This window comes from Micropterus dolomieu, linkage group LG03, assembly GCF_021292245.1.
Source record: "Micropterus dolomieu isolate WLL.071019.BEF.003 ecotype Adirondacks linkage group LG03, ASM2129224v1, whole genome shotgun sequence".
NCBI classification, from domain to species: Eukaryota; Metazoa; Chordata; class Actinopteri; order Centrarchiformes; family Centrarchidae; genus Micropterus; species Micropterus dolomieu.
In genome coordinates this window covers 19,508,713-19,522,429 of record NC_060152.1, presented here as the reverse complement: position 1 = coordinate 19,522,429, position 13,717 = coordinate 19,508,713, and the positions used below count along the sequence as shown (strand labels likewise).

Below are 13,717 nucleotides of genomic sequence, written 5' to 3'. Positions count from 1 at the left end.
ACTGGGAGGGGTGGATTCATTTAGGCTAACATATTCTCCATCACCCAGCCAGGTTTCAGTAAGACCAAATAAATCAATATCATAATCTGATATTAGTTCATTTACTAGTACACCTTTAGAAGAGAGAGATCTGATGTTTTAGAGTCCACATTTAACTCTCCTATTCGTTTGCACTATTGCTCTTGTGGTTTTAATTTTTATGAGGTTTTTATGCACAGCTCCTCTTCTGTTTACCTTTTTAAATAATTTCGATGGTCGGGGGGCAGACACCGTCACTATAGGATTTTCACTAAGTAACTCCTGAAATGGAGGAGCAGAGAAGTGTGTTAGACTGCGACTCTGCCTCCTGGTCTCAACTCTGGGTTGACATGGATTTGGCCAAATTTCTAGAAATGAGAGCTGCTCCTTCCCAAGTGGGATGGATGCCGTCTCTCAGGATCAGACCAGGTCTTCCCCAGAAAGTCTGCCAATGATCTACAAAGCCCACATCGTAGTTCATGATGTCATCGGGCCATAACGACAATGTCAGCTTAAGGAGTAAAATGAACAGTAAAGTTAAAGTGTAGAAGCATTTCACTCTTCACTCAACCAAAAAGGTCGTGAACTGCAGCATCTAGTTGAGCTTTCCTGGAAACACCAGAGCATCTGAAGAGGAGGCACGTAATGTTGCTCTGTGGATGATGAAGACTCGTCTCTGTAAGCTAGTTAGCGAGCTAGCTTCACCTTAAAGCCGTGTTACTTCACGTTATGAGCTGTAATGTTTTCTATACAGTTTTCCTTGGTCAATTTGATTGATTATTAATGGCACTGAGAATAGCACATAATTATGATACACAGCAGCCGCGTTCACATTCCAGATGTGAACTGACTTTACAATCACAAGCGATGCATCGCTCATCATGACATTCACAGCTGGAGAACGTGTTGCAGCCGAGTGCGCAAGATTAGACAACACTGGACAATTTCATACTTTCTAAAGAAGAGAAAACTGTTCTCTTGTCTATGTGTGAGGCGGCGGCTAATCCGCCCCTTAAAAAAAATAAATCAATCACGGAGTTTTGTGAGTTGTTGAGTTAGGGGAAAATATATAAACGTTGTGAAATGCTGTCTACTACAAAATCGTTATTATTGATCCCCCTGTAAATTCGTCATTGTAATGCATGATGTTATTCCTTTCTTTGTATAGTGTCAGTTTGTCCCGGTGTGTTGCAGTACTGGCGTGTAAACTGCTCCATCACTAAACAGCAGATCAACTGCTGAGATCAGGACTTGATTTCAGTGGAACTTTTTAACTACAGCAGAAACGTTCATTAAAAGATCGATTGTTGAAAGCAGTATTTATTTTATTGTTGACTGTTAATTAGCACATGCCTAAAACAACCTCATGTTTAATTTAAAAGCTGATAGCTAAATAAGACGTATTGTGTAATTTTGTAATTCATAATCCCAGTAGTCGATTATTCGTTTCAATAATAGATTGATTAATCAATCAAAATAGTCGTTAGTTGCAGCTAATCTAAAGTTCACGTAATGAGGTTGTGGTGATCCATACTGATCAAAAATAATTGCGAGCCGTTACACAACTACTTACTAGCCACTTCATTCATAGGGATGTCCCCTAAAAGTCAATGATTCTGTGGAGCCCAGTCTCATCCCTGGGCGTCAAATACTGATGCTTTGAGAAAACCTGACAAAGCGGTTGTATTTTATGCACAAGGTATCCTTCAGCATGCGCAAGAGACGCCCTGGGCTTTCAAGTAACTCCAATGTAACCCATCTGCCATCACATAATGTACTTATTTCAACCCAAACACAATGTTTTCCTAAACCTAAGTAGTTTTGGTGCCTAAACATAACCAAAACCATAATCTTTTCCTAAACCTAACCAAGTAGTTTTTCATGCCTAAACCTTACCAAACTGCATACCACATATTAAAAAAAGTTTCATACAGACGCTGAAGGGTACCTCGTACGTTAAATATCAGTGTTTTGTCAGGCTTTTCCTGATACCCTGAGATAAGAACATATTGTTCTGTGGTGCACTGCGATTTTATAACTGAACTATGAGCAGGAGGCACACTTACTTTCCCTGACTGTGTGGAAAACTAATGTTTTTACATCACAGATTACATCATATCACCACACTAAGAGCGTTTTATTTTGTTTTGGTTTTTTTATTGCTGCCACTTGCTTCCCCCGGAACATTAGCCGCTGCTGGCTGATTGTTATTACTTGCTTGTCCTTCACCCTCCACCACACAGATTCCACTTTTTTTTCACCTTGTTAATCAACCAAATCAATTATTGGTCTTTCTAAAGAAATATCTGACACAAGCTGCAGTGACATTTGTGATAGCTACTGCTAGGCTATGTAGCGATATAGCCTTCCAATGCGGCTAAAGACAACTAGACAGCAGTGTCATTTATGGGGGATCCAAGACAAGCCAACTAGACAATAGCTAACTAATATGTAGGCTCACCACTCACATCATTCAATAACGGAGAATTTTTGGTTAATGCAACCCCTGATACCATTATAAATTAAGCAGTGCATCTCTGTGGTGCTACAGAGATGCACTGACCTGCATATAATATTCACCAGATGTCCAGAAGGGAATACACTTGTTTGGTTCAGACCCCAGTAAAAATCACAGATCATTTTTATATTTTCCAGTGAATGAAATGCAAAAGTTACAATTCCTACTAAAATTATGATTTATATCGCAATGTGTCAAAACAATTGTTATCAGATTTTTTAGCATATGGTTCAATCCTACACTCTACCATGTACAGCACAGTCTGAAATCTAGAAAAGGAGTCAGTAGGTAAAAGATCCAACAACAGTAAAACATATTTCAAGATAGGGATGCCCCAAAAGGCATGTCCCCAACATCAGGATCAGGGCTGATCCAGATATTGATAGATATCAGCTATCAAAATTTTAATGTTCAGCCCCATTTCTGACACATTTGTGGCATCAACCATTGCAAATTGTAAAAACACTGGATTCGCAAACTGCTGTGAAAATAAACATTGGATGTTTCAGTGAATGACATGACAGTCCGTGTCAGTTGTTTTGCAGTACTGCGTGTCTATTTTGGCATTAGTTTGCAGGAAAAGCTCACTTTTAGAGTGCTGCTTTGAAAATTACCAAAAGCTTCACTAGACAATTTAGTGAACAAGAAAAACTAGTCTAGTAGCGTGTATAAACCCTGCCCAATCCTGCTACAAGTCTCCACAGATCCTAGAAACCACAATAGGTTACGTTAGTGTTATTACCTAAACAAAATACTAATATTTACAAAGCTGAAGTTACGCACATGTGTAATGCCTCAACTATTCTGTAATTAGCTACATAATCTACAAATCTTTGACATGATTTCCTCGACACTGTCCGTGTCCATTACATCTTAAAAAAATAACCTGTCTAAAGTTATGTTCAGGATTTCAAGATTATCATGAACAGCAGAGTATGTTTAAAAAGGAAGATGAAGGCAGCCAGGGGGCGACTGAACCCTCCCCAACAGACATCTATTGTAGTTAGACGGGTGGTTAATGTTAGCCTAATTTGAAAGCTAATGCTAAATTGAGAAGTAACGTTACTCGCATTGGCGTAGTCTCTTTAAAAATACAAAAAAGGCATACATACAGGCATAACGTAAGATTAGCCCACAAACTGTTGCAACTTAATTTCAAGCTGTGGGCTGATATTGTGGTCAGACGATAGCTAAACTAACGCTAGCTGCTGCTAGCTAACGCTACTTACCAAGGGGAGAAAAGCATTGTGATTCATACACAGCCAGACATTTAGGAGTTAGCCATTTAACAGCAACAGTTAATTTCTAAATAACTTACCACGCGATCAGGTCCATCTCAGAATACAGTCAATTTTATGTGCAGCGTCCTGCTAGTAACGTTTCCGCTCCGTAGCACTTGACTAGTTACTGCTGCAGGCCGAGGCTCTTTCTCCCGGAGCTTCTTAAAATGGTAACGGCCATGACATCATGACGCACGTTTATGACGTTTTTCTGAACTACAAAAAGACAGGAAAATGTCCCCGCACACCACTATGTACACATGTACACTAAATTTTGAGTAGCCTAACCAATTAACTAAACAACCAAATAGCATAACCTGCTGCACAGTCTGATTTAATGCAGATCTTGAAAGGTGAAAAATTTTATAGGTTTATTACTGGATGTTAATCTACAGCAGGCTCTAATTCTTTACTTGCCTTGATTGGAACGTCCCCACCATTCACTGACAATTCTAGTTGACTAGATGCTTTAATTTCAGTGACAATAACACCAAGCATCAAACACTGTAAAACATTCATTGACAGAGAGCTTTCCATTCTTCATCCTTTTTTTAAATTTATCACACCTTAGAGTTCAGACGTTCAGATACAGCATGAGTGTAGTCCGTCTTTGAAGAAAAGTGTCCATTTTCAGTTGTAGTTTTGCTGTGAAGTGTGTGTGTGTGCCATGACATAGATTTTTTCACTCTGAGTTCATTGGATTTTTGTCGGGGAAGGTGCTTTCTTCCAAGTTCACTGTTATGATTTTCCTAGCAATCTGTATGAGTAGGCTACATGAAGTATATATCTCTGGTCTTTCCCTGTTCCATTTTCAGGAGGTACTCCCAGTAGGAACAACATAGGATCCATTGGAATGGTAGAGTTCAATATCCTTTCAACCTCCCCTTTTATATTTTGGCAGTATCCCTGCAATGTAGGACAGTCCCAGAAGACATGTAATCCCACAGTTCCTCCAGCAGAGTGGGGGATACATCTATATGAAATGTTGAAATTACAGATGGCGTCTGATACCTTTACCTTTTTCGCTGATAACTTTATGACAGTGACTACATACTTTCTCCACAAATATGTTTTTATTATAAGACTGAATCAAACACTGTAACACTCATAAAATAAACGACAGAAGATGATAAAAAATACCTTGCATACCCCATTAAAAGGTAGTTCCAAGGTAATCCAAACTATTTCACTAATAAAATGTACATATTTCTCATAAATGCTGCTTAAATTACAATGATGTAAGAGCTACTGATAACACTATGAAAAATATTTGTACATAATCACAGATGACTGAAGAGGTTCCCACAACTTGACTGGAATATACTTAAATATGTGCAACAGTTCCCTCTGCTGGTCAAGGAATATCTCTTAAAGTCACATCAAGTCAATTTCATTTATGTAGCCAAATATCACAAATATACCTCATAGGGGAGGTGATGGTGCCCACTGTCACCCATCCACCGTTGTGTCCCTGAGCAAGATGCTTAACCCCTAGTTGCTCCAGAGGCATGTATAGCAACTGTAAGTCGCTTTGGATAAAAGCGTCAGCTAAATGAATAAATGTAAATGTAGGGCTTTCCAGTCTGTACAGCATCTGTCCTTAGACCCTCGATTTGGATGAGGAAAAAGTCCCCCAGGATAACCCCTTTTAACAGGGGAAAATGGGAGAAACATGGAAGAGCAACACAGGAGGGATTCCTCTCCCAGGATGGACAGACATTCAATAGAAACATACAAGGTCTATAAGTACAAGGCTTAATAGATTAATTGAGACTGAGACTGAACTGCCAAACAGTTAATTGTAACATCAAAAACAAGCAGCTAACTGAACGGTAAGGTGAAAAGGTGAGTTTTAAGTTTTGATTTAAAGGCCCTTATTCTAATGCCAACAAGGAGGTTCCAAAGGAAGGGGGCACGCTTCGAAAAGGCCTTGTAGCCAGATGACTTTATTTTAACTCGAAACATACAAGGACTGAAGGCTCAAACTAAGCCAAGTAAATGCTGCCACCATGTGTATTTATTAAGAAAAACAGGATAAGGTTTATAAAAGAATATGTTAAATATACAGTAATCACAATTCAGTTGAAAAAGCTTCTGTGGTGTTGCTACATTGTAGATCAGTGTGGATCAATAGCATCCAGATACAGTGCACCATAATAAATAAACATTTCAGGGTGATTTGCCATGTGGAAATTACTATACAGACCAAAAGGGTAAATTACAATACAAAAGTTGCTGCGGATCAACTAAGTGATGGTTTCTGTTGATCTTCCAAATTTTATTTCACAACTTGATGGTAGGGGAAGTTGGGTTGAGTGGGTGTGAAGGGAAGTTGAGCAACTGTAGTTGGGTACAAAATGTAAAAATGAACTTGGTGTTTGAGCAGTGGTTCAGAAAAAATATATAGGCCAATATGTATTTTCTATGTTCATTAAAATCTGTTCCATAAGCTAATTTAGAGTCTGCTATGTTTTATGGCAAGACAGTCACAATGTTCTTTGTCAAACTATAGTTATTACTCTTTCGTTTAGGTTGTGTGCCAGCCTTTTTATTCATGGATGTAGGGTACAATTATGGGATTTAAACAATTGGGCTATTTCTTTCCTTTGCTTTCACATACAGGCAGGAACAAAGTTATCAAAATCTGTAGTGTATATCTGAATGGCAGATGAAAAGAACAACATTTTCTTGTCAACTAAAATTAATGTTTTGTTGCTGGGGTTTGCAGAATTTTTTTTAAATTACTGTATTACTGTGTTATCTTGTCTAGATAATGACATTTTACTTATCCTCTAAGTAGGACTCTAGGACTGCATAGATGTAGAGTAGCATTTGCTCTGTAGGATTTAAACATAACCACTTAGTCAATCATAAAATCACAAAAAATCTCTGAAGATGAAGTATGGAGCGCTAAGAATCAGCGCCAGTACCCAAACACCTAGACTTAGACAAAATGCCTTGCGTACACTTTGAAGGTTCTGGGCCCAGATGGGCCACACCATGGATACACATCTGTCCACGCTGATCACCATCAGAATGTAGACACTGGCAAACATGTTCAGTAAGTTCATAGTGCTGTTCAGTTTGCACACAAACTTTCCAATAGGCAAGTGGAAATCCAAAGCCAGGTACGTTGCACTCAGGGGCAGGAACGCTGTGAAGAGGAAGTCGGCCACAGCAAGGTTGAGGAACCAAACAGTGTTAACTATTTTCTTCATCTTTAACCTGGTCACCCAGATAACCACTCCATTCCCGAGCACACCGAGAACAAAGGCCAGGCAGTAAACAGTCAAAGACATGGTGTGGCGAGAGTTTCTCAGCTCAGCAAGGTTGTTATGCTGATCATACTCTTAGTCATACAAAGAGACACTTCTATCACGTATATCCGTTGCATACATTTTTTCCATTCTTGTCTTGAGACCTGCCTATGATGGCAACATGAAAAATAAAAGTTATTTTTTCAACAACTTATCATACAAGAGAGTAATGCTTTTCTAAATATTTTTTATTAGAATATTTAACCCACACTTAGAACTACGTAACTGGAAAGATATAGTAGGCCTATAAGATGTAGAGCTGTGACTTGAATTTTCGATTTATAGAGTTCAACCTAATTATCAGTCTGTGGGGGAAAGCTTCTGCAAAAGAACTGTATTTTTTGTTTTCCTCTTAACAACTCTATGCATAAAGCTATATCACAAACAGAAGACCCCTCTGAAATTAAAAACGAAAATAACTCCATGTACAGGAAAGGGATGTAATGATATTGCAAGATTCATGTAACCAACATTAGATGCCTTTAATGTATTATTTAATTCTATAGCCTACAACCTCATCGGATTAAACTTAAAGGATAACACATAAAAACGGTAGCTACCATTCTCAGTCTGTGGGGGAAAGCTTCTGCAAAAGAACTGTGAAAACAAACAAAACAGCCGAGTCTGCACTTACAACTGAAGTCCATTTTCACTTTTAAAATAGCCTACTGCTCATTCTACAAGGTTTACTAAGATACAGGATCTCATGCCTTGTTTGGAAATTCATTGTTTAATGAAGCAGTTACAATAAAAACAAGCAGGAGCCGCTACCTTTATTTAGAAGGTAGAGGTATGGGCTACAGACTTTGTTTTGCACTCTTATTCAGATTGATTGATAACCATTGCCACAAGGGGCCATGGGCCATTCACTAGTGTTAGGCTACTTATTGGAGTCTGCAGATTTACGCCTTCCACATATTACCTGGTTTCCAAGTGAGGCGGTTTTGCATGGACTCTCCGGCTCATCTTTAAACCCCTGTGTATTTTGTCCACCAAGAATATGCTCGTCTTAGCCCTTTTTTCAAGGGCAGGGAACCTCTGTATTCTTTCCAATCACCACTTCTGCATGTCCATCAGTGAGGATGGGGTTGCAGTAGACCTACATTCTGTGACTTGAATTTTCTGTTAGTTACAAGTACGTATGGTCCTGCAACCTGTATTGACATAGTGACTTATCTATAAGTACTGCTTTGCTGTTAATTTTTAGTTGTGCACTAAATTTCATGCTATGATATGTCTCCCTTAGAGACTCTGTCCTTTGGGACACTCCAAAAGAGAAATCAACAAGCAACCAAACAACTGTATTGCAGTTTGAACTGATATCTGATATGTAGGATATTTGCAGCATTTGTCAGTACTTGAGGGTGGCCAAGCAGTTTTTTTTAAATAGCAAGCTACTCCCTCTTTGCCACTGTCCACTTAAACACACTGGACACACTGTCTGTGCTGCATATTTAGATACAACCCTGCAAGAAAAAGAGCTCTGAATTGAGACCCTCCCATTTTCTTATGTGTTATCATAATCAAATGGGAAATTTCAAAAGTCTAAGTTGTCTACATATGTTCCTTCCTGTCAGCATATTTTCTTGCCTAATCAGATCTCCTCTGAAATATAGTGCAACTGCTGTTTAGTTTGAAAACTGCTTGTGTGTTTAATATTCACAACTCCCTCCAAACACTACTAGCAGTTGTTACTTATCAGTCAAACAAATCAAATAAATGCACGACAGTATGCCTTGGCAGAAACATTCAGTCAGTTGCAAATGTCTACTGTTTTTAATTTAACAGTGACAGAAGACTTTTTACACAGATTATTACATTATGAAATTACACAGAAGGTTCTAAATGTTGTCAAGAGTCCCCCCATACTTTTTAAACTATTTCACTAATACAGTTAACAAATATATCATAAAAGTTACCCAACTGAGAAAATTGGAACAGACTAATGAGGTACCCACTTTGGTGACTGGAATGAACTCGTGAAGGGAAACAAAGACTGGAGTACTCTAATGATTTTCAGCCTTTAAGAGCACAAAGAGTGCTGCAAAAAATCAGTTTGCTCTATTAAAAGAAAATCAATCCATATGCTATCATCATTTATAATGCAAATAAAAATAAAATCATATACATCACAATAAAGCTTTCATAGACAGGTTCATGTTACAATATTTATGCCCACAGTCTTACATGTAGACTAAGTGTGTCATTCCATTTGTCTGTGGTTCAATGCTGTCTGAAGGTTAAAAAATTGACACCTAAGCCAAGTAAACTGATCAGCTGCTACAGACATAACACTAATAGCTTTAGCCTTTCCCTACAACAAATACAAGTATAAATGTTTATCAAACAAGCAGTCAAAACTCAGGTGAATCCATTTGCATGGTCGAAGGCAAGAATGTAGACTGATGGCATCAAGGTTTTTTCAGTGATAGGTGCAACGTTATTTGTCACTGCCATTATTACTATGTTATTTGTGATGCCGATATGTCAGCCTTTTAATTGCCAAGTCTGTAATTATGGCCTATAAACAACTGGGATTTGTATTGTTTGGGTGAATCCTTTGCTGTCACATACAGGCAAGGAAATGGTCATCCCAATCTGTTGTGGGTGTGACAAAGTTCCCCTTTGTTAACCAGTCCTTATTTCTTTCTTTCTTTGTTGCTTGTGTTACACAGACTTAACCATAAAATGCAATGCCTATTTTGAAATGACTGATGCAATATTTTGTCCAGGAAATTCCGTTTTACAATCACCTATAGCCGCATTATGGATACAGTGAGATGATGTATACAGATCACCATTAGGGTCCTTGAAAACAAACCCTAACAAAAGCTATTTGTTACATACAGTTACATTTTCTATGTGCAGTTTCACATTTTTTTTTCTTCATGTCATGGACAGCCTTATACCTCAGTATTAAGAATTGACATCCCTTTGCTCAGACTGGTGTCCCCTGACCTTGTGTCAGTGTGAGAGCCTGTACCCTCCTCCTGGAAGGCAGTCTCGAACACATTCAGGATGGATTTGCGGACTTTATTCTTGAAATCTTGGCCCATGAACACATACAGCAGTGGGTTCAGGCAACTGTTGAGAAAGGCCAGGCTGGTGGCTATAGGGATCCCTATAGTGGTGACATGAATTAAAGTTTCACTTGCATTAGCAGCCGTCTGACTCACCATCTCAATAAGAGCCATGATGTGAAAGGGAGCCCAGCACAGGAAAAAAGTGGTGATAACAGCAGCGATGATCTTAAAGGGGCGACTTGACTGGCTGGCCAGAGTGCGGTTTCTTCTGATACGATGGATAATTACAGCATAACAGGAGACAATGACAGTGAAGGGGACAACAAATCCCAGGAGGAAGCGAGTGATGGTCATGGCCTGCTGTCGAAACTGACGTAGCTGAATCACAGACGGTGTTTCATAATCATTGGAAAAGGCAAAGTTGTTGAAGCAGTTGATGATGTTGACATTGTTATGTGATGGCGTAGTGTCCCTGAAGATGAAGTATGGAGCGCTAAGAATCAGAGCCAGTACCCAAACACCCAGACTGACACCAGACGCCTTCTGTACACTTCGGTGGTTCTGGGCCCAGACGGGCCACACCACAGACACACATCTGTCCACGCTGATCACCATCAGAATGTAGACACTGGCAAACATGTTCAGAAAGCTTACAGTGCTGTTCAGCTTACACATGAACTTGCCGAAAGGCCAGTGGAAATCCAAAGCCAGGTATGTCACACTCAGGGGCAGGAACGCTGTGAAAAGGAAGTCAGCCACAGCAAGGTTGAGGAACCAAACAGTGTTAACTGTTTTCTTCATCTTGAACCCGGTCACCCAGATAACCACTCCATTCCCGAGCACACCGAGAACAAAGGCCAGGCAGTAAATGATCAACGACATGGTGTAGAGAGACTGTCTTATGTCAGCATACTTGTCAGTATTATTTAAAATATTTTTTCCAGAGCCTTCTGTTGCGTTGACGTGAAAGGAAGAAGTACCGTTCATCGCCATCATTGTCTTGAGTTCTGCAATGGCAACATGAAGAAACAATATGAACATTTTACCTTTTTCTATTTTACCTTTATAGATGTCAATAACAGTCCGTAATGACAGAATGATGCAGGACATACACAGTATCTACAGTATATAACCTATGAAGATACGACTGAAACTTTAAAGTTGTGGCAAGTTCCACTGCTGACGGTTCACATTGCTACTTCGATGACTTCATTATTGTTGCTGAGTCTGTCTCTTTTTTATTGCACTTCAGGATGCGCTTATCAATGTTCAGCTATTACTTAATTAAGATAATAAGATTTATGAACTAATCTTAAACACATTATCGTCAAACTGTACTGAATCAAATACTTTCTGTACTAGTGAATACTTTCCTGGTCAAAAGCTTATTAAAAAACAACGAAAGCTATAAAAAAAAGTCCATGGCTTCTGTGCTGCAAGTACTGCTTGTATAGGCCCAATTTTCAGAAATTAACAATTTACTAATTTAAATAAACTGTTGTCTATTAACTCAAGATTGGCTTCTGAGCTGTAGAAAGAGGAATGCCCAATTTTCTTCACTTCTGGGCTTTGGGGATGTCAGAAGTTATGCTGCTGCCCAATTTACCATTCTGCACTCAGGTTCATCACTGGTTTCACTGACATCCTGTATGAGAAGATGGTTGGCCTTCCCTGTCTGAGTGAAGCACCAAACACTGGAACTTATTTATCTACCAAGTCCTTGTTGATACATCTCATCCTTGCTGCTCTGGCTTTCTGGCCCATACTGAACGCACTCCAGGTATTGGTTGATGCTCCAGGAGCCCAGTACCAGAACTAGTCTATTAAAAACTGCCTTTGCTGTTAGCGCCGTGGTCTCATGGAATAATCTGCAGATATTGCCTAAAATGTTACTCCTCATTTAACTTTGAGACCATTCTTAATAACCGTCTGTCCGTCCTGTCTATTGACTTGTTAGTTTTGTAGAATAATATAGAAACAAAATGAGGACAGTGCCATGCCTTGATGGATTCATCTTGAACAAAATATGAAGTTCTAATTAGGACGTACCTTTATCAAAGCGCCGTAGTCAATTGATGATGAATCTGTCATGGTTTTGGGTTTTATGTAGTTATTTCCTGTTTAATGTTGAAAGAGTCCTTCCTTATGTGTCTTGTGTAACTTCCACTTTTTGTGTGTTTTGCCACCAGGTTTGAGTCTTGTGTATTCAAGCTGTGTATTCTTGTGTCTCCTTTATTATAGTAGGCCTGTTCGTCTTCGAAGCATCACCTCTAAAATTGTCAGTGTTGTCAGCTTTGTCTTTGGGTTGACTGAATCACTATTTGGACATGTAGGTTACATATTTTAATTTTAATATTTCATGTTACAAGAAGCTCACTGCAGCATTTGTCAATAGGGGAGACCGGGTATGGTTGTAACACTTTTTGCTTCAGCAACTATACCTCGCTGAATTTTTTAGCTGGACTTCTCAAACTTTTATACAAAGTACCCACATTTGTTCACTACAAATGGCACCAATTCAACCCTCTACAAGAATATCACAGACCTTGTGAGTTGATGTCAAATGCATTGTGTTCCCTTGTTACAGCCTACCCCAATACCAGGGTAGTTTGTGACAATACGACAAAAGAAGCAAAAATAGATGCCACACCATATGATATTCTTTAAAAACAGGTAGTGATAAAAAATCATTTATTTCTCTGCATATTCTGAATGTGCCCATTTCCAGACTTACTTAGAACTGAAATGATCACGTAACCATTTCATTTCATATCATGCACAAACCTGGCATATTGCACACATTTGTTGTCAATTGTTAAATACTTGTTGTATATTTTTATATTGTCAATTTATATATTTTGTTGCAATATGTCTGCACTACACAAAGAGGTTGAAGGTTTTGGACCCAAATGCAGGACACGAGGCTGACAGGTTCAGTTCAATGATATTTATCAAAGGTAAAACCAAGAGCGAGCACACTTACAAGTAGAGTGGCTGAATCCAAAGAAAGCAAGGTGAATAATCCAAAAGAACAGTGTTATCCAACAGAAATAATCCAATGGGGCGCAGGGCGCAGGGCGCAGGGCGCAGGGCGCAGGGCGCAGGGCGCAGGGCGCAGGGCGCAGGGCGCAGGGCGCAGGGCGCAGGGCGCAGGGCGCAGGGCGCAGGGCGCAGGGCGCAGGGCGCAGGGCGCAGGGCGCAGGGCGCAGGGCAAAACTACACATGACAAGAGACAGCACAACAACCGGACAGGGACTGAGCAGAAAGACCAAACATATATACACCAGGGACTAACGAGCAGGCGGGAGCAACACAGGTGACAGGGATCAGGACTAACGAGATAGGCAGGCAAAGAGACAGCAGGGGAAAACAGAATGACAGGCATGCAGAGGAATTACTGGGTGAACAGACAACACAGGTTACTGAACACAAGGCACTGGCAACTGACACAAGAGTAGAAATAAACTGGAACACAAAAAACTTATCAAACAGATAGACTACAAACATAACAGGGAAAACAGACTGAACTAAGAAAAGAACACAGCAGTACACAGACCAGGG

The 13,717-nt window shown here is 39.6% G+C and overlaps 2 protein-coding genes across 3 annotated transcripts in view; both read right to left on the bottom strand.

Moving 5' to 3' along the window:
• Positions 1-3,972, bottom strand: part of si:dkeyp-84f3.5 (uncharacterized protein LOC334144 homolog) — a 15,948-nt gene extending 11,976 nt beyond the window's left edge. Inside the window, exon 1 of the mRNA XM_046044188.1 lies at positions 3,855-3,972. The gene's annotated coding sequence lies outside the window, so the exon portion shown is untranslated. The remainder of the gene's footprint in view (positions 1-3,854) is intronic.
• Positions 3,973-8,886: 4,914 nt separating this feature from the next.
• LOC123967879 (chemerin-like receptor 1) lies at positions 8,887-13,246 on the bottom strand. Of its 2 annotated transcripts, none has more exons than XM_046044214.1 (2): positions 13,140-13,246; positions 8,887-11,163 (listed from the first exon to the last, which is right to left on the bottom strand). In XM_046044214.1, exon 2 carries the CDS (start codon positions 11,150-11,152, stop codon positions 10,037-10,039), a length of 1,116 nt encoding a protein of 371 aa, XP_045900170.1. In that variant the 5' UTR covers positions 11,153-11,163; positions 13,140-13,246; the 3' UTR covers positions 8,887-10,036. The 2 variants fall into 2 exon arrangements, with proteins under 2 accessions (XP_045900170.1, XP_045900171.1); XM_046044215.1 differs by lacking the exon at positions 13,140-13,246 and adding an exon at positions 12,206-12,255.
• Positions 13,247-13,717: the final 471 nt, after the last annotated feature.

Excerpts from the sequence above, each read along its gene's own strand:
- LOC123967879 (XM_046044214.1), bottom strand. The coding sequence starts at position 11,152 with ATGATGGCGATGAACGGTACTTCTTCCTTTCACGTCAACGCAACAGAA.